Source organism: Crocuta crocuta, unplaced genomic scaffold, assembly GCF_008692635.1.
Source record: "Crocuta crocuta isolate KB4526 unplaced genomic scaffold, BGI_CrCroc_1.0 scaffold199, whole genome shotgun sequence".
Lineage (NCBI taxonomy): Eukaryota > Metazoa > Chordata > Mammalia > Carnivora > Hyaenidae > Crocuta > Crocuta crocuta.
Window position 1 is genome coordinate 581,333 of NW_027533339.1, and position 27,025 is coordinate 608,357.

Below are 27,025 nucleotides of genomic sequence, written 5' to 3' on the forward strand. Positions count from 1 at the left end.
CCAAAGTAGTTTTAAAAATTTTTTTTAAGGTTTTTTTTTTTTTTTTTTTTTTTTTTTTTTAAGAGAGACAGGCAGAATGAGAATGGGGGAGGAATAGAAGGAAAGGAAGACAAAGAATCCCAAGCAGGCTCAAGGCTCTGAGCCATCAACACAGAGCCCAACAGAGGGCTTGAACTCATGGAACTCATGAGCTGTGAGATCATGACCTGAGCCAAAGTTGGATGCTAAACTGACTAAGCCACTCAGGCGTCCCTACACAGTATGTTTAAATAGGTATTTACTGATTATATATATTTGTACACTTATTGAGTGTTGCTGATTTATTAGCCAATTACTCTTAGTAGTTCATTGTTCTGTTTTATCACCATTAGCTAAATTATCTTTTATGATAGCACTCCTAAGTTCTTTTGGAAATTCCAAGGGGGAATGATTGAGCAATTACACCATTAGTTATTTTCTGAAAGGATACAAAAATAGTAATTCAAAATGATACATACACCCTGATGTGTATAGCAGTATTACCTACAATAGCCAAATCATTGAAACAGCCCATGTTCATCAACTGATAAATGGATAAAAAAGATGTGGAATGTATTCCACATAATGGAATATTACTCAGCCATAAAAAGAATGAAATCTTGCCATTTGCAATGACATGGATGGAGTTACAGAGCATTATGCTAAGTGAAATAAGTCTGTCAGAGAAAGACAAATACCATATGATTTTACTCATATATGGAATTTAAGAAACAAAACAAATGAGGATAGGAGAGAGAGAGAGAGAGAGAGAGAGAGAGAAACCAAGAAACAGACTCTTAATTGTTGAGAACAAACTGATGGTTATCAGAGGGGAGTGGGTGGTGGAATGGATAAAATAGGTGATGGGGATTAAGGAGCGCACCTGTGGTGATCACTGAGTGTTGTACAGAAGTTATATATCTATCTATATCTATATCTTGATATCTATATCTCTACCTGAAACTAATATTACACTGAATATTAACTGGAATATAAAAATAAATGTTAAGAAAAAGAAATGCCAAGAGGAGGGGAAGAGTTTCATGTTTAAATAAGTTTTAGAAATTCTCTCTTGAAAGTTCACAATAGAAATGAGTACTTTATAGGGTTGAAGCACTCTGTTGCAAAATAATTTAACTTAGTTTAACCTATACTTACCTGACTATAGAAAAAGTCCCCACATAACATCTATTAACAACTCTGGACACAGTGTGCACATACATTAATGAGGTATCCTGAATTCTGTTTGTATAACTCTTGTAGATCACAAAATAGGTATGAAAATCATACTCATTAATTATGTGTACCAATAATTGTTTGGGAAATGCTCAATATTTGGATTTGAAAAATTGTTACTTTTATTTCTGTTTGCGTTCCTGAATCAGGTAGCTAATAATTTCTAAATTCAGCTTTAGTTTCACATATTAAAGTAAGAAAGATTTAACCAGTGGAGTGTTAAACTTTGGATGTTAAATAACACTGGTGGGCCTATGATGAATTGAGCCTTTAAAAAATAAATTTAATTTTAAAATAAATGCATTGAATAAAAAAAAGTAGTTGTCTTCAAACCAAAATGTGCTAAGCACAGTTTTGTAAACAAACTCTACAAATGGTGAGGTTGTTTCAATAGGTGGAACCATTTTAAAACTTGATGCCATTAATGGAAAGACATTCCATGCTCATAGATTGGAAGGACTAGTATTGTTAAGACATCCATACTACCTATAGCAATCTACAGATTTAATGCAATTCCTAGCAAAACACAATAGCATTTTTCATAGAACTAGAACAAATAATACTACAATTTGTATGGAACCAGAAAAGATCCCAAATAGTCAAATAAGTTTTGAAAAAAAAAAAAAAAAAAGAACAAAGCTGGACACATCACAGACCTAGAGTTCAGGATATATTAGTAGTAATCAAAACAGTATGGTACTGGCACAAAAATAGACACATAGATCAGTGAAATAGGGAGCTCAGAAGTAAACCCACATTTATATGGTCGATTAATCTATGACAAAAGAGGGGCTCCTGGGTGGCTCAGTCAGTTAAGTGTCTGACTTTTGCTCAGGTCATGATCTCACGGTTCGTGAGTTCAAGCCCCGCGTCGGGCTCTGTGCTGACAGCTAGCTCAGAGCCTGGAGCCTGTTTCAAATTCTGTATCTCCCTCTCTCTCTGACCCTCCCCTGCTCACGCTCTCTCTTTCTCTCTCAGAAATATTTTTTAAAAAATCAAAAAATTCTATGACAAAAGAGATAAGAATATACAACGAGGAAGACTGTCTCTTCAACAAATGTTGTAGGAAAAACTGTATGGCTACATGCAAATGGAGAAAGGTGGACCACTTTCTTACACCATACACAAAAATGAATTCAAAATGGATTAAAGACCTAAATGCGACACTTGAAATCATAAAAGTCCTAGAAGAAAAATAGGCAGTAATCTCTCTGATATCAGCTATAGAAACATTTTTCCTAGAAATGTCTCATCAGGCATGGGAAACAAAAACAAAAATAAACTATTGAGACTGCATCAAATTAAAAAGTTTACGCACAATGAAGGAAACCATCAACAAAACAAAAAAGCAACCTAGTGAATGGGAGAAGATATTTCTGTATGATATATCTGATAAGATGTTAATATCCAAAATATAAAAAGAACTTTTATGACTAAGATCCTTCAAAAAAGCAATAATAATTCAATTAAAATGAGCAGAGGGCCTGAATAGACATTTTTCCAAAGAAATCCAGATGGTCAGCAGACACTTCAAAACATGTTCAATATCCCTAATCATCAGGGACATGCAAATAAAAATAACAATGAGATATCACTTTACACCTGTCAGAATGACTAGAATCAAAAAGACAGGAAATGACAAGTGTTGGCAAGGATGTGGAGAAAAAGGAACCCTTATTCACTGTTGGTGGGAATGCAAATTGGTGCAGCTACTGTGGAAAACAGTGTGAGGGACAATGAGGGACTTCCTCAAAAAATTGAAAATAGAAATATTATATGATCTAGTAATTCCACTACTGGGTATTTACCTAAAGAAAACAAAAACACTAATTTGAAAGAATATATGCACCTCTATGTTTATGGCAGCTTTATTTACAATAACAAACATATGGAGAAAGCCCAAACATTCACTGACTGATGACTGGATGAAGAAAAGGTGATATACATATACAATGGAATATTACTCAGCTATAAAAAAGAATAAGATACTGCCATTTGCAACAATGTGGATGGACTTAGAGGGTATAATGTTAAGTGAAATCTGTCAGACAGTAAAAGACAAATACCATAAGATTTCACTCATATGTGGAATTAAAGAAACACACACAAAAAATGAACAAAAGAAAAAGAGACAAACAAACAAAACCAGACTCTTAAATGCAGAGAACAAACAGGTGGTAGCCAAGAGGCAGGGCGGTGGGAACCTGGGCAAAACAGATAAGGAAGAAAAGGTACAGATTTCTAGTTCCAAAATAAATAATTCATTGAGTTGAAAGGTACAGCATAGAGAATATAGTCAATAAGATTGCGTAAATGTCGTTTGGTTGCAGATGATGACTAGACAGTGGTGAGCACTGAGGAATGTACAGAATTGTTAAATCATTATGCTGTACACTGGAAACTAAAATTACACTTTACTTCAATAAATTATAATACAAAAACCTTGGTTCTGTTAAGACTTTAGAATTAGAAAAGCAGTGCAGGTAACAGATTATAATGGAATAAGAGATAGAATCCAGGTGCCCTTAACCTGGAGTTGAGCAAGTGGTAACGAGTGTCCTTTACATGAATTATGTTCATGGAAATTGGACATGTGCCAGAGAAAAGGCTGCCCAGGTTATTAAAATCTCACATGTTGAATGGCAGTTATGTAATGAGTTTCTTTTAAAAATCAGAAAACAAGCTGTCAATTAATAAACGCTGCTTGAGATGTTGATAACTGAAGCTGGGTTGATGGGTACTTAGGGGTTCATTATACATTTTGTCTACACTTGGGTATGTTTTAAAATGTCAAACTGAAAAAGTTTAGGAAAAATAGACTGTTTCTGCCCCTAAAATAAAGTTCTTTCCAAATGCAGGGTCTCCAAGGGGGAAAAATAACAAAGACGATGTTGTTTAGAACCATTAATGGAATCCCAATAGATGAGATGAGATCTGTTTCTTATGTCATAGCCCAACTGTGATATGATGCAGCTTTAAAAAGAGACTGTGGACATTAGTGACAATTCCAGGAGTGCTACTTGATGAGATTATCTATATGGAAATGTAGTCAGAGAATTCAGCAAAAGGCATGGAGTTCATCCTAGGAACTGTTGTACCTTTGCATGTTATGTATGCCATGAAGATTCACTCTAAAAATGACTTACAGGCAGACTTATCATTTCAAATATTTTAATGTCTCTATTCCTAAACCTTTAGGAAATATAAACACAGCAAAAAAGACATACATACATTACTCTTCTAACTGACTACATTCACAAATTTTCACTGAATTCTGGATAAAAGGTATTGCTAAGCTTGTGGCTTTACTATTGTGCCCTACAAATCAATAAGTTTGAGTTTAATTGAACCAAGATAACAAGTGAATTTCAGGCTGTAGTACATCAGAAAATAGTCTGAAGCGAAGTCAATCATTTCCAGACACAACAAAAGAGGGATGAAATGTTAACCATAGGTTATAAAGAATCTTGTGGTTTGCAACATGATTGTTTATGGTTTTTCAAATGAAAGTAGTGAGTAACAATCTGGATTGAGCAAGACTCTCTACTCAACTGATGAGAATTTGAGATGGGTTAAGGTTGACAAAGTCAGACTTTTAATTGATTACTATTAATATTGATTTTTTTTTTACTTTTCAACACTCTTCACTCATTTCTCCCATTGCCCTGATCCCCTGCTTCTGGCAATTACCATCTATTTTTGCTATATATGGGTGTGTATGTGTGTGTGTGTGTGTGTGTGTGTGTGTGTGTGTGTTTTAGATTCCACACATGAGAGATCATACAGTATTTGTTTTTCTAGAGTGACTCATCACCTGTGAACCCAAGTTGGGGCTGAATTTGAAGTCAATTAGAGAAAACTTCTTATTGGCTTTCATAAAATCAAAATTCCTAATCATCATCATCATCTTCATCAAGAACGATTTAATCTACCAAATTTTATGTAGTTTTCCCATGCAGGAAAGATGCCTTTGGCAAATGTCCAGATTGTTTTTCACCTTCCTAGAGAAACAGATGCTCAGGCAGGTAACTGATTTGCACAAATACCATAGTTTCAGGGCAGTCCAGTATCTCTTATTTTTTATATATGTAATTTTCATTTCTTAGTTTGAAAGCCAAATATGGCATGAAAGTCATGGAATTCAGAATAGTTCTTTTTTTAAAAAAATGTAATGTTTATTTATTTTTGAGAGAGAGAGAGAGAGCATGAGCAGGGGAGGGGGCAAGAGAGAGGAGGACACAGAATCTGAAACAGGCTCCAGGTTCTGAGCTGTCAGCACAGATGCAGGGCTCAAACCCACGAACTGCGAGATCATGACCTGAGCCAAAGTCAGATGCTTACCTGACTGAGCCACCCAGGCACCCCTGGAATAGTTCTTATTAGCACACACTTACAGTAAAAGCTTTAAGATCTAGGAGTTTCACTCGTCACCTTGCATTTTTAAAATTCCCTACCATGTATAAAATACTCTAGGAAGTTTGATTTTTACTAGGGTTCTAAGACATATGTGAAACATGTCTCATATTTTAAGACAATCCATGGTTCTCCTTTGTCCACATTAAAACTAACGATCTTGACTCAATACAATTTAGAGGCTGACTACTGTGACCTACTGAGGTTTCATCTTTTTATATATTTACCTTCTATATTCACATATAGTATTTAACTTGAGCTTAGTCTCTAAGTACAGTGTAATAAAAACCCCAGGATTCTCAATCTGTATTCAGGCAACACATAGGTCACATCATGGTAACAGCCTGGTCTCAGTGGCAAGAGAAGGCTCTGCCCACTTAGCTCTGCTCTTTATGGCTAAAGACCATGGCAGTGAGCTGAAGAAGTACAGATAGAAAAAGACACTCTAATCCTCATCTCTTACATACAAATGTAGGGATAGTTAAGGATCCAAAAGGAAAAAACAAGTCAGGAAATTAAAAAAAAAAAAGTGATGACAAAAAATTAAGTAGTAATTCTGGAAAGTATTAAATGGCCTTTTCTTCTGCTTTCTTATTTCATAGATTTGGAATCTGTATTTTGGGTTACACTTCTGCTTTTCCTCTTCCATCCTATGATGGAATGGAACTGTGCACCCAGCCAGGCTAAGAAGAAATTCGGGAATCGATGGGGCTCCACAGGGTCATCAGTGAGTGTGTTCTTTGGGCTGAAAAGGTTTGATAGAATAACACAGGGGAGGGGTCCAGTGGCTTAGTCAAGTCCTAAGACTTCCTTCCACCCCCTTAGGTATGTTCTATATCCAAAGAAGAGATTTTCTGTTTGCTTAATTTATCACCATTTCGTTTATTTTTGGCACAGAAACCACTTATATATGCAGGCATTTATTTCAAGATTCTCTTCTGATTTTGGTGTCACTTCATACATTTCTGCAAGAAATTCTCTCAGCAGCTGTACTTACTTCAGAAACATGAATGTACCTTATTAATATTACTTATCAAGGCAAAGGGTTTAAAAATACTTTAAAAATAAACATTTGTTTATTTACATAAAAGATCTCAGAGTTTTGGACAGCTTTAGGGAATATAACAAACACTGTGAGTGTGCGAAAGAAATGTAAGTGATTCCAGCAGATGGCATGGTCAGAAGCAAAGGGTTTCCAAGTACAAGAAATAGCACAAATCCAAATTGAGAAGGCTGAATGGCTATAATTGTAACACATTTACAGTAGAATGAAGAAGGTCATTTACATTATGTTAAGAAATATAGGGGCAGATTCTTATCTCATGTAAGTGTGTTACAGAAAATGGGGATTTGGCACAAGGGTTACTATCAGACAATATACCACACACAGTTTTTATTTCGATTCTAGCAGGAAAACAATATTGACAAATTTCTCTCTCTCTTTGCTTCCTACTTTATTCAATAGAAGTGATAACAATAGCATCTGCTGCACTTGGCTGGAGCCTGGGATGAGGAAATTGTGGATGATGAGCCTCCCAGGCATATGGCCACTAAAGAGCCCACGCTACAGCCATGGCACAGCCAGGGTGGAGTTCCAATGGAGCGGCAGATACATAAGGCCACCAATCCAAGCCAGGGAAGGGCTGCCAAGACAGCATGTAAAGTCATTTTTAGTGGCCTGAGTGTTTTTCACCATTACGGCTGCAAGCACTATTGCAAAGTAGGACGAGTGTATAACTGATATTCCCTCCTTCTCCCTCTGGCACCCTTCTACGAATTTCTGCTTCCCCAGCCTTGCTGACCACCTGGGTGACCAGCACATTCAGGCTGCTGCCCAGCTACTCATCAGCTCTTTTTTCAATCATTCATGGTCTTAAATATCTGTAACACTTAATTGGCTCTAATGCACCAAAATTACCTATTCTGACCATCTTGGTTCCTAACATAATGCCTCCAGCTGTTACACAGGTGATAGGTGCTTTATTATTCTTTTTTTCTAATTCAGCTAGAAAATGTTAAGGGACTCCTTAATCAAATTAATTGGATCAAAATTAAAAGGACTCTAATGCTGTGAGAAACATACTGGACCAACAGAAGACTTGAGTCCAGCGAGAGTCTATGGAAAAGTTGTTGACTTCCTTGGCCCTAATATTATTTTCTTATCCCTGAAGATAAAGAGATAGAGCGGAAAGGAGAAGGGGAGAGGTAAAGAGGAAGAGGGCAGAAAGGGAGAGAGAGAAAAGAGAAAGGAGAGAGGGAATGGGGGTTGTCTGGGAAGTTTGAGATGTCTCTTTGAAGTCTATGATTCACTGTGATTGAATCATATTCCTGGGGTTTGGGGGTTTAAGAGAAAGTCTATTAACTCTAGTAATTACTAAATTACAGGAAGATGCAGAAAAATATTTGAGATAGGATGAAATGGGATTAAAGAGTACAAGTTTCTCCTACCACAGAAGTGGATGTTTCAGAAAAAGAATCAGGCAGCAGTTACAAAACGAATCACAGATACTTTTCTTCCACTTTTTTTTTTTAATTTTTTAATGCTTTATTTATTTCTAGGAGAGAGAGAGAGACAGCGTGAGCAGGGGAGGGTCAGAGAGAGAGAGGGAGTCACAGACTGAAACAGGCTCCAGGCTCTGAGCTGGCAGGCAGCACAGAGCCCGACGCAGAGCTTGAACCCACGAACTGCGAGATCATGACCTAAGCGAAAGTCGGACGCTTAACCGACTAAGCCACCCAGGCGCCCCTGCTTTTCCTCCACTTTTTAAAAACCTATTTCAGGGAGCCTGATGGCTCAGTTGGTTAAGCATCAACTTCGGCTCAGGTCATGACCTTGTGATTTGGGAGTTCAAGCCCAACGTCGGGCTCTGTGCTGACTGCTTGGGGCCTGGAGTCTGCTTCGAATTCTGTGTCCCACTCTCTTTGCCCCTCCCCTGTTCATGCTCTGTCTCTCTCTCACACAAAAATAAAATAAACATCAACAAATTAAAAACCTGTTTCATATATCAACAACAAAAAACCCTCTGTATTTTAGGTAGGCTTGGGGGGGTGGGTTTCTCCTTAGGAGGCAAATTTACTGTGGACTTAGCTAGGCTGACAAGAGTGGAGAGAAGAGTTCCATGCATCCAGTAAATAAGGTTCACTGATGTAGAACCCAGCACTGGGATAAATGAAGTGATGCATCATTTGTTGCTTCTCTCATCTTGAGGTGGAGTCTGTCTCACTATCCCTTGACTCTGGGCTGGCCTCTGCCTTGCTTTGAGCAAGAGAGTGTTGAGAAAGTGATTGCGCGTGACTTCCAAGGCTTGGCCTCAAAGGCCTTGTAAGCTTCTCCTTTGATCCCTGGAACCCTGAGACCACCAGACCTAGATGCAAGGCCATGTGGAGGGGGGAGGACTAGCTTTCTCAAGGGCTTACAGCTTTCTGTGAAAGAGAGCTCAGGAGAGACCAGCAGAAGACCTCTGTCTGACCCCACATCAGCTCACAAAATCATGAAAAATAACAGACTGGTGGTTTTAAGACAGTAAGTTTGGGTTGTTCTTTGTAAGCAGTGACGGTTAACTGATAGCTATACCTTCCATTTCAGAAAGGTCACCAATTCTAAAGGCACACAGATGCACCAGAAACAGAAATGTGGTTATCATTTTGTTTTTAAGATTCAGTGCTCAAAACCAAGCCAAACTTAGACAAATGAACAAAACCAGATAAATGGAAATGGAATACTTTCTCAAAAAATCATAATTCTCAAAATCCTTTCCTTTTAGTGGTGTTACAAGCACCACTGTGGACCAATGAAAGTTTTAACCACTGACCCTCTCTTGGTAGACTGAAAGGTGGAGAAGGATATTTTGGGCAGTATGGAGAAAGGTATAGAGGGAGGTTGAATGGGAAATGAGAGGAAAAGGAGAGACTGATCAAGCTCCTTGGGAAGAAGGAGTACAAAAATAAATAAATAAAATTATTTAATTATTTCACTAAAAAACACACTTATCTGCAGGAAAATATTTGATTTAAAAATAGAGGGTGCTGTCCCAGAAATATACATCCTCAAAAATCAAAGAGCAAGAGATTTTAGGTTTTTGGGCAGGGGGTCTAGCACCATGACTGACTTCTTTTCCATCCATCTAATCATTTATCTTTGGCTTCCACTAGATACTGAAAAAGGGGACAACCACTAAATAATATGCCACTTAAGGGCATTCCTAGGGCTTATGTCTGAGCTTGCAGAATGCTGGACATTCATACCAAGCATGAATATGAAGCAATGTGACTGATACCCTAGCAAAAAATCCCTGCACTTGTCAACCCTAAAGACCAGGGCTCTTAGAAGTAGTAACCTTGGAAGCCTGAATACTTACTACTCCTGCAATAATTTGCTGCCTTGGTGCAGAAGTATATTTGGAACTCCTTTTTGGCAGTAGAGTTAAGAGCCTATCACCTGTTCTTTTGTTCCCTACTGGTGGCACATCTTCATCCTTGAAGGTGGGCTTATTTATTTATTTACTTTTTTAACTGCCAGGAAACATCTAGAGCCAAGTCTGTGGCTTGTATGGTTGGTGATCAAGGTAGGGGATATTGTTGGCTGATTTTTCAAGTAATGAGCCTAGTTCAACATATGCTTTAAAAAGTAATTCTCAAAGTAAGTCTCATAAAGAAGTTCTCCCTGTTTAAAATGAGGATGCCATTCAAAGATGTTTTTTTAAGCTTTAAAGCTTTGAATTGAGCTATCATTTGGATGCATACGTTCTGCATAATCAAAAATCAGTTTCATTGTCATATAGCAATGATTCTCAAGTAGGGTGAATTTTCCCCCAAGGGGACATTTGGCAGTGTCTGAAGACATCTTTGATTGTCACAACTCTTGGGGCATGCTACTGGCATCTGGTAGGCAGAGATCAGGGATGCTCATAAGCATCCTTTAATTCACAGGATGGTCTCCCACAACAAAAATTAAATGACCCAAATATCAACAGCATTGAGGCTGGAAAATCTTGTCTCATAGTCACAAATATTCTAACAAGATTTTTAAAGTGCAATGAAATAATTACTATAATTAGGTATTTTTTAGGTATTAAGTTTTTAAGTGTTAAATGGTTGTCACTCACCTAGGTTAATGTATGAATATACACATGCATATTTTTTTACTCTGCTATGTTACAAGTTACATAGAAGTCAAACTCACATTTCAGAAAAATGTGATAGTGCACTTTGTTGTTTGATAGTAAGAGAAACTTAAATAAGAGAATTTAAATGAACACATATTTTATGTGGGGTAAAATGCAATAATAAAAACATCAATTACTACAAACATTTATTGACTTTTTTCTATGTGGCAGGTACCTGGCTAATTAACACTTTTCATATATCATATTAACCTTTATACACAATGCTATGAGGGATATACTACTATTAGTCTCACTTTACAGATTGACAAGTTGAGGCTTAGAAAGCTTAAATAAATTACCCAAGGTCACAGATGCAGTGGATAGTGCAGTTGCAATTTGAACTCTAGTAAGCTGATTTCAAGTCCACCATTTAATGCTGCTCCCAAAGGGAGTTTTGGATCTGTTAAAAGCCATCTCTGTGTGGGCTACGGACAGTTTCGCTCTCATTTGTAAAACATAAATTGAGCAAAATAGAAAATGGAAGTATGGTGTAGACAAAGAGAGGAGGACCTTGAATCATAAAACATGATTCTAGGTTCTCACCTAGACTTTCTACTTTCTAGTTGGGTATGTGGTCTTCAGCATGTCATTTAATTTCTAAGAGTATGTTTCCTTATCTGTAAAGTGAAGACGGTAATAGTATACCCCTATTCTTCTTGTAAAGATTAAATCAAACAGATGATGGAAAGGTGCTCTGTAAATGGTCATCTTCCTACACAAATGAAATTTGGTTGCTACTCTTAGGTATGGAATAGGAATGAAAAGGTGATAGTTTCTCCATTGCCCTTGCAGGGATTTTCGTGATATACCCTGACATATGACATTGAAGTCAGTTGTTTCTTATAATATTGGTCTCACCTCTCCTCTATTGTCTTTATGTCTATGTCTTTTCAAACAAATTTTCCATTCATCAGGCAGCCAGAATACTGCCCTGAGGTCCCAAACACCTTCAGTTTGAGTTTTACATTTTATATGTACTGGGGCCATTGTGCTACTCCTCTTAATATTTTCTTTGGGTTCAATTACTTTTAAACTATTTCATTGAAAGTAAGATATTTTTCTCTATTAGGATTGTGCCATCAAACTACTGAAGACTGACCTCCTGACATGTATCACCATGTTTTAAAAAAATTTTTTTATGTCTTATTCATTTTTGAGAGAGAAAGAGAGACAGTGTGAGCAGGGAGGGTCAGAGAGAGAGAGAGAGAGAGAGAGAGAGAGAGAGAGAGACAGAATTAGAATCAGGCTCCAGGCTCTGAGCTGTCAGCACAGAGCCCGATGCAGGGCTTGAACCCATGAACCGTGAGATCATGACCTGAGCCGAACTTGGATGCTTAACCAACTGAGCCACCCAGGAGCCCCTCATCATGTTGTTTATAAATTAAGAGTTTGTTCTTTATGCACAATTATTGATATATAAGAACAGAAACTACACAATAATTTCCATGTGGTATAATTACTTCTCCTCACCTTAAAATGTTTCCATAAATAAGGACATGCTTTGTATATTCCACTGATTTTCTTATCCAGAGATGTTGGTATTTTAATAATCCAGTCTTTCATCTACAGAAGGCTAGCTTCTCTTATCACTTAATTTATACATGAAAATGAATCCCAGGTTTAAGGAAAATATGGGTCCATGGTTCACACTTGTCAGCATCTCAAAACTATCACATAATTTGGCAATATTTGTGGTCTTTGATCTAAAGAGGTATTTGAATGGAACACTGGGGAAAATAAAGGAGGGAATTTAGAATGAATCATTAACATGCATTAAACAGTTTTCCATAGCACTCTTAGGTCCTCTGGCTCACAAGGTCTTTTATTGTTATGCTCAAATGTGACACTTTCCAAAACCTTTTTACCTTGAAAAGGCTATTGTTGTCAATATTGGATTGATATTAGAAGTAATTGGTTATGTTATAAATATAATCTAAGTAGTTTTTTTGGTTGTGCTTTCATCTATAAGTATTATCAAAATACTTTTCATGGATCTTTCTAATTTCACATTGTCATTTGATTTTTATCAGGCCACCCTAGTAGTCTATTGACACTTCTGGTATGTTATTGATCTACAACTAGCCCTCAGTTCCTATTCCTTCCATTTTAAAAACTGGTTTGATTCCATGATGTACAAGATTTAAATTATCCTTAGTTGGTCTATTTGACTCTTCTTGGAATCTTTTCATTTAGAAGAAATTTTAGGGGTTATTGATCTATCCCTCCTTCATATTTATTCACAAATAAATTTCTCCTATGAAGATAATGTATTCCCTTGGTCCTAAAGGGTCAACATGACTCAGAGTATCATGGGTCAATAGTTTATAATTGACTCTGTGAAATTAGGGCTTCATTCAAATTTATTCATTCTTAACAAGAAGCAAATTAAAATCAGTAGTTATATCCCTTTGGTAGTAGTAAAATATAAACCACAAATTCTATAAAACACATAAAGAACAAGGCTCAAATAGGAGATAACAGAACAAAACTTTGTTTTCTAAGAAGAATTAAACAGTATGAGGAAATGTAATATATGACCTTTATGAAAATCTATCTTTAGTTTTTTTCAAAATCAAATTTTGGGGTGCCTGGGTGGCTCAGTTGGTAAAGTGTCTGACTCCTGGTTTTGGTGCAGGTCATGATCTCACTGTTTGTAGCTTTGAACTCTGCATCAGGCTCTATGCTGATAGTGTGGAGCTTGTTTGGGATTCTCTCTCTCTCCTTCTCTCTCTGCCCCTTCCTCCCCTACCCCAATGAGTGAACTCTGTCTCTATCAAAATAAATAAATAAACATTAAAAAATAAATTTTCATAAGTAAGGAGATTACATATCTGTGTTCATGTACTACATGTAGAGGTAATGGTAAGTACCCATCTGACAACCATTTAGTCAGCAAATATATATTAAGGAAATAAGTGTAAGGGACTAAGGTAGTCTCTGCAACAAGAAGAGTCAGAGCTAGATGCGATGATGAGTATATAGGCCAAGGGCTTTGGAATAGGGCCTAAATTTATAACCTCCCTGTGCTTAATGCTTCTCACAAATAAAAGTTTTGTGGATTAAATGAGGCATCTCTTAAGTGCTTAGTGATACTTGGAAAACAGTGATAGGTCAGTAATGGGTAGCTACTATGATTATTCTAAAATGATTAAGGGGCAGAGAAGACTCACATACTAGCAATTACCTTTGATACATAAAGATTGAAATAAAGGCTAGAATATGACAATGTGATGTGGGGTCAGAAAGAAAGGAGTGGCTCATTCTGACGAGGTCATCAGGGTAGGCTGAAAAAGTGAAATGCCCTCCAAGTGGGTGGCCAAAGGAGAAGGTAAAAACCACCAAGTGATCTAAGGCCTCATATTTAGAGGGCGATCTAAGGGCTGGTCGATGGGAACAGGCAACCTTGGGCCCACAGTAGCTATGCCATGACTAATCGCATGAGATCAGGCACGTAAGCTGGTCTTCCTTGGTCTCTTTCTGCTTGTGTAAAATGAGAAAATAAAGTTCTTAATTCTGAAAATGATGGGCAGGAAAAGGCAATAACATATATGAAGCACTTAGAACAGGGCCTCTCCAGTTGAGAAGAGAGATTATTTGTTGTCAATTAAGGGTTCAGTAAGTTTAACTATTATTATGGCTAAAAATAGGGAGCTACATCTATACTTAATCATGAAATGGAGAGCATGTGAAAAGGGCATAAAAGAGTTGTAGGGAAAGGGACTTATAAACAGGTATGATAAAAATAAAGGCAATTTAAAATAATTAAATTCTCATAAAAATACAGTATAAAAAGTTAAAAGTATAGTCTTATGTTAAATAATAAAAAACAGTTCAGTCCTGAAATGATATTACTACTTCTGTAAAAATGTGTAAAACACCACATGGAATTCAATTAACTTCAGAAAGCAGCTATTGAGCACCTACTATGATGTAAGAGGTGGGATACAAATGTTCATAAGCCATCACCCATGCCCTCTGGGATTTCAAGGCATATACGATCTATACACATATAGCTAAATATGTTAAGTGTGAACCTATTTTATGAGAGCTCAGAGAATAGACTGTTTAATTCTTTCTGTGGGAAGAGGAATGAGGAATGAGCTTAAAAGGATTTTCCAGAGTTTCAACTCAGATGTTTATAATATGAAGCAATCCCTGTAAATGGACGAGTTGAGCTGTGTGTAAAATAACAGGGACACAGAAGATTTAGAAAACTGGATACTGCCTTCCAGTTTAAAGGCATTCAAGTTTAAATTTAAAAAAAATTACCACAGATGTCAACAAAATCATCTGAGGCTGGTTTGCAACCTTTGCAATGCAGGGCACGTGCTATTTGAGGTAGATTATGAAACAAGGCTGAACATCATCAGGTAGAGAGAGGAATAGGTGAAATTCTAGAGTGGATAAATTACCACTTACCAAGAGCCAGAGATGAGAGCACTTGGAATGTGTAGCCAGTGAGTGAACTAGCTAAGAGAGTGAACAATGAGGCATGAGAGAGGCATCAGTCTAGATTATAAAGGGCCAGGAACATAATGCTAAATTCAAATTCTATCTTGAAGGCATCAAGAACCACAACATTAATTTCTATGTACCCATAACAGTATCACTTTAAGAATTCAATGGTTTCTCAGGTTGTAAAGAACAGGTATTTGTTACAACAAATTATTTTAACTCATAGTAAATGAGAAAATGTTCTCCATCACTGGGGCAAATTTGATGTAATTACCACGGTGAAAAATATCTAAATTTTTAAAAACCTATTTGATTAAATATTGTATATTTATAAACATCTGGTTATTCATGGCTCAAGTCATATAGATTATATCTAAGTGAATGTTTATTATTTTCTCTGAGTTGTAAATATACATATAGCCTTTAAAACTTAATAATATACCAATAATTTAAAATTATTTCATACTTCTACATACCATATACTGTTGTAAATGTTTTATCATTTAATATCATTTCAGTTAACCTTATTAAATTATTATTGTTATGGGGAGTGTTAACCCATTTACAGGTGAAGACATAGAGGCTAGCAGATATGAAATAACTTGCCCAAAGGCATAGAGCTCATAAGCAAACAATCCAGCATTTTACCCAGGCAGTCTCTCTCCAGAGTGTGCCCTCCTAATCTTAAATTTATATGCTCTATATGAATTGACTGATGGCTAGAGCTGGTCTTTCTGGGCTTGTAGAAACTTCTAGGTATGTAGACCCTTTCCTTCTTGACCTTCCAAGGTCTTATCTGTAGTTACCACACTGGGCTAGCCTCCTATTTTTTTTTTTTTCTTTTACTATTGACTGTTAGAATTTCTCCTATTCATAATAGCTCTTTTTAGTCCCGGCATACTGATTACTAGGCAGAACTACTAAAGAAATATGAATATTCTCTCTTTCTGTCCCCCCCACCTTTTATTTTTGGTTTACTACCAGGTTTCACTTAAAACTCTCTCCATTTTCATTATACCTGTTTGGCAGAAGGCTTGGGTTTGAGTTTGTCACTACTTCATTACAGAGAAAAAAAGTCAAGTCCATCATGAAAGAAATATCAACATGAAATGCAGTATTTACATTCCATACATAATGTGTGATTATTTACAGCATTATCGTGGTTACCTGTAGTCAGTATTCCTCTGTGACTAGTCCATTGTGTTTCTCTGCAAAGTTCCTTCCTGCTTAGAGATTATTTCTAAGCTAGGGTTTCTTGGGTCCCACATAACCAGTTGTTGTCTGCAGTGACTTTTCTCTGCTACTCCAGGGGAAGAACTGTGCTCTGAAGCTTAAACATACACTGTATCCAAGTCAAGAATTCGTGATGGTTTGCAAGTGTGACAGTGTGCAACATGGCTTCTCCTAAATAAAGAGGCCAAAATTTCTCACAGACTTATAAGATAACCCATGGGTGAACACAAATCACTTCTCAGAGCTCAGTTCATGCTGCATCTTTCCCTCATTATTTCAAAGCTGCTAATAAATTTCTTTCACCAATATACCTATTCTTCTGTTTCGTACAGAGCTTCTCCTGAGCCTCAGGCACAGCACTTCCAAATGTCAACAGCTATTAGTTCAGCACATGCATCTTTGTTTTCTTATTTCTTGGTGGGGGTTGCTTGTATCTCTCAGAAGTGAGTCTAGGTGGCGTAACATAACATCTGTGTGTGTGTGTGTGTGTGTGTGTGTGTGTAGGGGTGTATGTATTTTCTCAAAATGAAGCATTATAGCTATCCGTCTTCTCTCTCCTACTTGCCCACAAACTTTTTGGGATCCAACTGAGTATGTAACATAAAGCTTATGCCTTGGCTATGATCAACAGTGGATAAATTGCATTTTTAACAAATCACTCAATCAACCAAATTTCCCAGGTCTTCCACTTTAATTTACAGGAATGGAAAGCATGTTTTGAGAGAGGGAACATGCTTTATTTCAAACTGTAATGCAAATACCATGTTTGTGAAAACTTCCAAGTTAGGTTTCCCTAATTGTTATTCCTATTATATATGTGTGTGTGTGTGTATTTTATATAAATATATGTGTTTTATATAAATATAAATATATATGTGTGTACGCACGCATGTATGCTTGTTTATATACCTCTGTGTTTTTGTGTGTGTGTGTACATATATACGTGCATGAATTATATTTTTCCACTAGGCACATGAGGGCAATTTTCTTCAATGAGCCCAAACTTTCTATTTCCCTATCCTGTGGCCAAAATTCATCAGAAAACATTTCATATGTGATCTTCAAAATCAAGTTGTGCTGGTGCCAAGCAGTTGCACCATGTAACCAGCCACAATGGTTTTTTGAGGTCTGCAAAGAAGTATTTATAACAGAATATAGAGACTGGTCACACTAGTGCCTGCTGAAACCAGCAGGCAGGAAAACCAGAAATCTGCTGTCATGATGTAAAAGCATTTGCTCAAATCAATAAAAATATTTACTAGGGTTTAAGAATCATGTGAAATGCTGAAACATAGTGTCAGGTCCAGAGGAGCAAGTACTAGATTATAAGACATGAGTGGGACTCTGTCTGGCTTCCTAGCTGTCAGTATTTGGACCAAGTCTTGTAGCCTCTCTTCTACTCTCGTCTCTTCATTTGACATACTGGTAAGAATATCAAGCAGAATAAAGCATAGGAAAGTGCCTTGGAATTGGTAAAATGCTCTATAAATATAATGTGGTGTTATTAGTTTTTGTTGGGGGAAGAGTGCTGGGAAAGAGAAATAAAACATCACCTTGTTCAAAACCTGCCAGGCTGGTGTTTAACCATGACCACAGTAGGATGGGTTAGTCAGGTGAATTTTATTGCAGTTATTCCACTCAAGCTATTGTCCCCATGTTTTGTAAAAACAGAGGTAATTTCTAAGATCTACTTACTGTATTATGCTCAAGTATAAGATACGATATGAAAGAGTTATACTACTAAGTCATGATAGAAGTGGTTTATGATAGATGCTTTCTTTCCTTTTTTATATATATACTTTCCCTGCAATTTTACTTGTCGATTCAAGGAGCCATATTCTCTCATATTTGAATTACTCAGATACAAAGAACTATTATGAATTATATAGTAGCATTATAGGTTTATATAGTAATATAATAATATGTAGTAGGGCTGCCTGGGTGGCTCAGTCAGTTAAGCATCTGACTCCTGTTTCGTCTCAGGTCATGGTCTTGGGGTTCATGGGTTTGTGCCCCGCATCAGGCTTCACACTGACAGTGTGGAGCCTGCTTAGGATTCTCTCTCCCTCTCTTCCTACTTCTCTACTTTCTATAAAAATAATTAAAATTAAGAAAAAGAAATCATTTAAATGTAAAAACACATATATAGTAGAATCTGAGTGGTGATACAGAGAATGCTAGTCAGAATTAAGTAAAAAATGATAATAAAGTATGCAAAATTTCAAAAGAAATAAATACAAGCTCATTACCTCCAAGTACACAAAATAAATACTTCCAAAATATAAGTCTTTGTATATATTATATTAAATAAATTTGTAAAGCTGAAATTAGTATATTTTCTACACATGACTTGATAATATTAATATATAAAAGGTATCTTTAAGCAATGACACTCCAGCTAAAAGTTTTTATATTAACAATATTATTTTGTTCAGCACTTTTTTCCCCTGATAAATAGTAAAAAGGTTGTATCAGGCCAGGCCACAAGAACTTGTCAAACACTTCATTTACTTACCTACGTACCTAAGTACCTACCTACCTACCTACCTACCTACTTACGTTTTAAAGAATATCCCCTCACATAGACAAAACTTGAACCATATTGATTTTTTTTTTAAACTATAATCATATCATTCTTTATTTTCTCTTTCTCTGAGTTTATAATATATTTTGTAATTCACATTTAAAACATTTTTAGCTCAAGTGTGATTATATTAAGATTCATGATAAGTGAAACTACATTTCAGGAAATACATTTTTTTTTATAGTTTATTGTCAAGTTGGTTTACATACGACACCCAGTGATTCTTAATTCTATTCTGCTTCATACATTTATTTATCTTTGCTCCAAAGAGAAAATAGCATGAACCACAGTTGTTTATTATCTCCAGAGGAGAATAATCATCTACATCAAATCCTGTCTATTCATGTTAGCATAAGCCTCATTTGACCAAAAAAAGATGCCTTCTGTTATTTATAAAGACATCTACTATCCCAGAGTATCAAGAAGTTGGAAAGAGAATATCCAGTGAAGAAGCTTGTGTTTCCTTGCAAACCTTCTGTGAGAAAAATAAATGCTCTCAGTGGTTCTTACCTGCAATGCACAACCATAGGACCTGCATCAGGAGGGTTACAGGTTTTGACTCTCCGTAAGAAAGCTAGAAAAGGTGTCGGGTGTTCTGGAACGCCATGATCAGGCCAGGCAGTGAACTGGAATTGTCTCACTTCTCTCTTCTCACTTGACCCATTCTGTGAAGTAGGAAGACAGGCTGAAATTCTGTTTTCCTGGCGTCAGTTGCAATGATGGGTAATAATATGGAAGAAGTAACACGAAAATGTGCTATCTTAATTCCTTCCTCCTACCCTATGACCTTTGGGGAGACACACTCCTTGGAGAATCAATGTCAAGCTATTTGTAAATGACAACTATTTGTTCAGGTATAAAAATTCTTAGGTAAGAAGTATTACATTTTTCAGTTGTAACTATCAGGAATGCTCCTGTTATTTTTACAGAAAGAACTAGTTCTTCTTCATCTATCTTTCATTTGCCGAGACTTACGTTCATAGTGAGAGTTCCATATTTACTGATAGATCACTGGACAAGAAGAAAAATTGTTGAGCGATAATGGAAGAATTATTTCATTGTTCACTGTTGCCAGTGGAATCAAGATTTAAGCAAAGTCATAAGATACTTGATTTCTCAAAAAAAGCTTTCTTTAAATAATGGAAAGGGAAAGAGAAGAGGAAAAAAGGCAAACCTTGTAAAGTGCAAATGTTCGAACACAATACGTGGCCAGCTCCACGGTATCGAGCAGCGTCACCTGGACCAGCCCGTGGGTTTCTGTGCCTCTACTGGGCCAATACTGGTCACACTTCACCTGGAAGAAACAAGTGACACATTCAGGGCAGATGCTCATCAATTTCTCTATTAGCTTCACTCTGACTTGCTGTTGAAGGAAAACAGCTTTTTTGCATTTCATTTTATGTTGATCTTTTTCTAGCACGCATTCTTGTTATCCCAATATATGTAAATTACTGCTCTGATGCCAATATAAACCACATTTTTCAAACTGGTAGGAATACTAAGCAGTAACAGATTCAATTTTCCTGGAGAAAAATAAATTGCAGATTGTTGCTGAGTAAAATAAGGAAAGAGGTATTTGAAACTTTAGAGTACTTGAAAAGAAAACACAAATTTGTTCTGGGATATATATTATGGATTGCATCAGGAAGATTATGCTCAGCCATTTAAATGACATGATGAGATAGTTAATGTTCATCCATCAAGGCTTAAAAGGCACAAGCTATTTCATCTTGAACTATCACAATTTCCAAATACGTTTGTTTAAAGAAAAGTAGAAATAATTTGTGAATCTATCAAAGCATAATAAACAACATAGCATTTTAAAAAATACAAGATAAATGGCTTTTGTATCCCAAACAAATTAAATCGTAATGTCTAGGGGGGAAAGAGCTGTGTGTTCTTTAAAAACAGTCTCAGAGGGTCACACACTAGCAGTATAAAGTTTAAATAATTTAAAACTCATTCATTTCAGATGAATAACCTAAAATTTGTATGTGGAATTGAACAAAAGCACATAAAAGTATTCAAGCCAATTAGTTCAACATGCAACAAAAAATAATTAATTCAAAGTCTGGGATATGTTTAAATTTACTGAATGTGTACGTTGGGTATTGAAAAAGCATAATCAAAAATGACAAATACAATACTATATTTTCTAGTAAGGTCATAGATAAGAACATATTTACCCTTTCAATCTCAGATTAAAAGAAAAGATGGGAGTAATTCTTAACTGAAATGCATTTCTCTAGGTAAAGAAATCTAGTCCCATTTTATATTACAAAGCACATCTTGTGGTTGAAAAAGATTCAAAAATCATAATCTCCGGTTTTAAACAAAAGCAATGATGCATTATTGTCATAGACACTAGAATTTTTTGGTCCAGTGAATAGAATTGCTAGATAATTATTTGGTTTTATGTTGAATATAAATATTAGTAACATTCTGTGAATAATATTTCAATTCTCTATTTCACAGATATAGCATCTGTTCCTTAAAGGACTCAGGCTCCTTCTCTCTAGATGCTGGAACTTCTAAAATGGCAGAGCTTTTATTCTCTATCCAATTATGCAGGCAACAAAAAGGGGAAAAGACACTTTAATGTACAGTTATATGGTAAAGTGGAGATTGAATTCACAAGGTTTGACTTTTGTGCCTTTATTTCAATGGTAAGTCTATAGAAACATTACCTATTTTATTAAAACAAAACAAAACAAAAACAAGGAAGAGTGGTTCACACTAAGGTGGGCAATTTATATCTTAATAGGATTTTTAAAACATACATGCTTTCTAGATGCATAATATATTCTTCTGTATTTATACTTCTATTATGTGTTCTAATTTAAAGAATAACACAAAGGAAAAACACTTCTTTAAGGAGAAGATTGATGTAGCATGACCCTGACTATCTCTGTATGCTTTCTGACCATCCATTAAAACCTAAGTTGTACGTGGATGAATTAGCAAAGGATACTACCTGAATGGAGCCAACACTACTTAAGTAGCCAGGATTCAGATGGAAAAGAAAAATCACAAAAATTATGCCAAAGGCTTTGCCTTAAACCATAAGATAGATGTCAAGTTGATGTCTCCCTGCAATGGGCAAAAGTAACTTTGGAGACCTCTTACTGCAACATTGGAGAGGATGCCAGCAATGTGTTGAGTTAAAAAAAAATGAAAAGAGGAACTCAACTCATTATTTAACAGTTTCAGTGGGATGGCAACCCTTTCAAATCAAAACCAACAAGTCAAATTCCACAAGGACAAATATCGTTATGACAGAGACAAAAAACCCATAGCTTAATACAATGAAATGATCTATAAGGTCAGTACAATGCACTGAACTAAATTCAGTGCAATTATATTTCAAAGCTGGGAATTGATTATCATCAGACCTTTTGGTGAGAAAAGACACAGGGAATGAAGGAAAAGACCAAAAACCAGGTTTTATGTGGCTTCTGGAAAAATTGTTCCGTTATTTACTGACTCTCTATATACAACTCCACCCCATCCTAAAATGCAGAAAAAACAGAAGTTACACTAATTATTCTCATACTTCCAGTAATAAGTTTAAAACTTTGGCTATTATTGACTTAGACTCTTTTAGAAGATAAGAATACCAGAAAACATTACTATAAGGAGTGAATGTTAGGAACATTTTTAGCTAAAAGAAGGAAAGAAAGCTTTTGTACTTGTTTTAAATAATGTACTTGAATCTTACTCTCTAAAATGTTTCAAACTTAACAGCAAAAATGGAGGAATTTTAAAAAAGCAAATATATTTAAACATTGCTGTTTTCTCTCAAAAATATTTCACAAAAGGAGTTTATAAAAAAGTAAATATTTTAGTGTATGTACGCATATGCACATATGGTCTCAGCGGCAGGATTAAAGCCTCTCAGAACAGCTATAGCAATACATTGTCCCCTTCATTAGTAAGAACTCAGCACTCTTTTCTCTTTCTCATTCTCTGAGTTGCCTTCATGGTTTCAGCTGGTTTCTAAGGCTTTAGATTTATGGACATTCTTTTGAGTCCTTCATTTTTAGCCATGCCCTAAACAAGTAATTTCTGATTTCAACATTAGAAAGCAATTGACAAGTGCAAGGATCAAGGAGAACAACAATCAGAAGTGTTAGTTTAGCTTAGTTTTTTTTTTTTTTTCCTAATTAGCTATACTGCAAATGCACTAGCTCCATCCTCTCTCTTGAAATGTTTTACTTTCACTACTGCCCCTCCCTCCACCTGCACGGCTCCCTCTCCTCCCACCAGGAGAAAATCTCATAAGGTATTTTTAGATAGAGTTACCACTTTTAGGCTTTGTGCACAGAGCCCAGTATAGGATGCTCCCCTCTGACCATCTAAGAACTAGAAGGCATCAGCTCCTGAACACAAATACTGGTGCTTGCCTTTTCTTATGTGATTCTGAAATGATGCACTACAGGTGACCTTTCGGACTGATGCGCTGAAGGCTGGGGAGTCTAACTGGATGGCCGGTAAGGTGCTTCTCTATTTTCAGGACCCAAGCCCAGCAGCCTTATCTGTTAAATAAGTACAAAATCTCCAGTACAACAGTGCTAGCATAAGGCTCAAAACCCATGCACCTGAAACTCTAAACCCAATAGGCATTCAACAGGCAACAGCTATTATTATCAGTTAGAATATTTTTCAATTTTTATGGTTGTAGTTAAAAAAATGTAACCATTCTATATGTAAAAAATAATAAACATGTTATTAATCCCAACTGACTCTAAGTGGAAGGCAAGGTCTTAGCAACTGGGGGGGACACAAAAGTAAAATGAGTGCTGTTCTGCCCCCAACCCATAGCCTTACTGAGTAACTATAGGGGTATGCTTTCATCTGCTGGTTCTTCAAATACATAGTTGTGAGATTTCCAGATAACTCCCTTACTCTACCTGGGCCCTAGTAAGCTGTGAGAAGAGAATGTGTTAGTGTCTGAGGTGAAAAAGGACAGAAGCAGAATCTGTTACCCAGGATGTAGTTTAGAAATCTCACCCAGTAACTCACTTTGAAGCCTAAACTAAGTAAGACAGTTCACATTTCTGGCTAAATTTGGGGGATAGATTTGTTTACTTTTTAAATTTTGTAACATTTTCATTTATTTTTGTGTGTGTGTGTGTGGGAGAGAGAGAGAGAGAGAGAGAGAGAGTGAGAGAGCGAGCGTACAAGCGGGGGAGGGGCAGAGAGAGAGGGAGACACAGAATCAGAAGCAGGCTTCAGGCTCTGAGCTGACAGCTCAATGCAGGGCTGGAGCTCATGAACCACAAGATCATAACCTGAGCTGAAGTCGGAGGCTCAACCACCTGAGCCACCCAGATGCCCCGATAGATTTCTTTTTATTATCATAAAGAGATTATTTCTTCTGTGGGGTAGCTTCATTTCTCCATAATTATGGAAAGAACAGGTTGACCATCACTGAATGCATGCTATAGAATTAATGCATATTCCCTCTTTCATGGCAACCTATTAAAAGGAAGTTGATGGATTGATAAAACATATTTAAATATATTCAAAAGAAAAACTTATCATTGGAAATATTGCCTAGGATTTGATCCAGTAGGTCTGCTGAGTGTGCTTCAGGGAAATGCTTTCCTTCTAGTTCCATTTTTACTTCCATATGGCTTATCTTGGAAGTGCCTGGCACATAGCACACACTCAACAACTGGAAGCCAACTTTACAATCAACTATACTGTGGTCCACACTGGCTTATTTTTAAATTGCCCAAAACTTCTGGAAAGCAAAACCTTTCAATTTAACAAAGACTCACTGAGCACGGCAGTACGACAAAGCATCAGGATTCCAAACATAACAAACTGATATGTCCAAAGGGTCCCAGCATCACTGATGCAAAATCTACTTGCCTGCTTATGGCCACGTTATTTAGCCAAAGAAGGACTTAGAATAGACAATAAATGATACATAGGAAAGCATAAGTTTTGTTGAAAGTAACTAAAAATTAACATCTACTATGTTTGGGCAGAAGAACCTCCCATAAGGAGCGGACAGAAAGTATGCTAACATTAGATAATACAAATCAGGATTTGTATTGGGAATAAAGAAATGTCAATATACATTCATCAATGTACACTTAATAAGGGACAAAAAAGGAAGTCTCAGATAATTATTAGGATATATTTTATTGGATGGATAAATTACATGCTGAACTATTTATTTCCATAGGTTATAATATGTCTCTTGGCAGTAAAAGACCAGCTTCAATACTTAATTTTCCAAAATATGTTATCATCTCAGTGATTCTGTTCTCTTTGAGGGATAATGTCATTCCCTTCACTCAACTAACATGTGGCTATGTCTATTTTTGAGTGGCAAAAGGGTAGTCTGGTTTGTGCGTTTCCTTTCTTCATTTTCTCTTTTCTGACCACTATTTAGTGGAGATCAAAGGCAATGCAATACCTAAAATGAGAGTAATATTAAAGCATTTGACTACCAGTGGAGTGATAGTTTTTCATAAATAAAACCAGAAAGTTGAAAAATATTATTCTCTAAGTAAATCAAATTATTCATTGTAAAACGCTTATTAGATCATTGGACCATTCAAACACTTTCCAAACCATTTATTAATTCAAAAAATTGATACTTCCTTTTGTTTGATGTGTTCTATAGTCTAAATATTTGTGTCCCCCCCCCCAAATTCATAGGTGGAAATTTAATCCTCAGTGGGGAATATGGGGAGCTGGGACCTTGGGAAGCGATTGAATCTAGGGTGCAGCTGTCATGAATAGGCTTCATGGCTTATACAAAATACTCCTGAGAGCTCCCTGACTCCTTATGTCATGTGGGGATACAACAGGAAGACAGTTTGTTGTGAACCCAGAAGCAGAGTCTCACTAGATATAAAATCTGCCAACATCTTGATCTTATACTTTCCAGCTTCCAGAACTGTGAGAAGTAGATTTCTGTTGTTTATAAGCCACCCAGTCTGCGGTATTCTGCTACAGCAGCCTGAACAGACAAAGACAATGTGTCTCCCAGAAGTTCATACAGGGAGCTACACTAAACTTTTCTAATGACCTCCCCCGTTAAACTGACAGTCATTATATCTTAGGTTGCTGGCACTTTGTTGTAAGCACAGGAAAACTCTGTGAAGCATCCCCTTGTTCTGGCAAGGTAGCACTTGGATGTCAGTTCTTCCCACACAACTGTGGCCCTTCGAGTTTGCAACTCAGCCCCAATCACACCTGGCAGTGGTTAGGTACTCTACATAGCCCTGCTGTCACCTCTGCATCTGCTTGTATCTGCTTACTGGCTGCCTGTGGCCTGGCAACACTTCTGTGTCCCTGCCATTGAGCAATATAATTAATTAGGTGACTTAAAGTTTCAATGAAAAGGTAATTTCTGTAACCAGTAGTATCAATACATTTTAGTGTTTTTTTTTAAATTTTTTTTTTTTTAATGTTTTATTTATTTCTAGGAGAGAGACAGAGAGACAGTGTGAACAGGGGAGGGTCAGAGAGAGAGGGAGTCACAGACTGAAACAGGCTCCAGGCTCTGAACTGGCAGTCAGCACAGAGCCCGACGCGGGGCTCGAACCCACAAACCGTGAGATCATGACCTAAGCGAAAGTTGGACGCTTAACCGACTAAGCCACCCAGGCGCCCCTACATTTTAGTGTTTTAACAGTACAATTATACTGGTGCATACCAACTTAGCTTTGCCTGAACACACAATTAATCCACATTTCTTAAAATTTTAGAAATGACCTCATCCAGCCAGGGAGTGCTCTAAACATGAATATGGAAAATGATAGGGACTTTGCACAAAGTCACCAAGAGCAAAATTGCATCCTTCCCACCTCCTTCCCCTCCATCCCCCCAGTCCAGCTCTTTCCTAGGCCATGATGCCTCTCATTCAGTTTCATAGGAATGTTTGTTTTGAGCCAGAATG

The 27,025-nt window shown here is 36.6% G+C and overlaps 1 protein-coding gene across 1 annotated transcript in view; it reads right to left on the bottom strand.

Annotated features, from left to right (window-relative positions):
- The window catches only part of PTPRD (protein tyrosine phosphatase receptor type D), a 413,276-nt gene that overhangs the window by 31,753 nt on the left and 354,498 nt on the right, over positions 1-27,025 (bottom strand). The window contains exons 27-28 of the mRNA XM_077748273.1: positions 20,279-20,398; positions 19,615-19,769 (exon numbers count right to left, since the gene is read on the bottom strand). Of these exons, the coding sequence (XP_077604399.1) occupies positions 19,615-19,769; positions 20,279-20,398 (275 nt within the window). The remainder of the gene's footprint in view (positions 1-19,614; positions 19,770-20,278; positions 20,399-27,025) is intronic.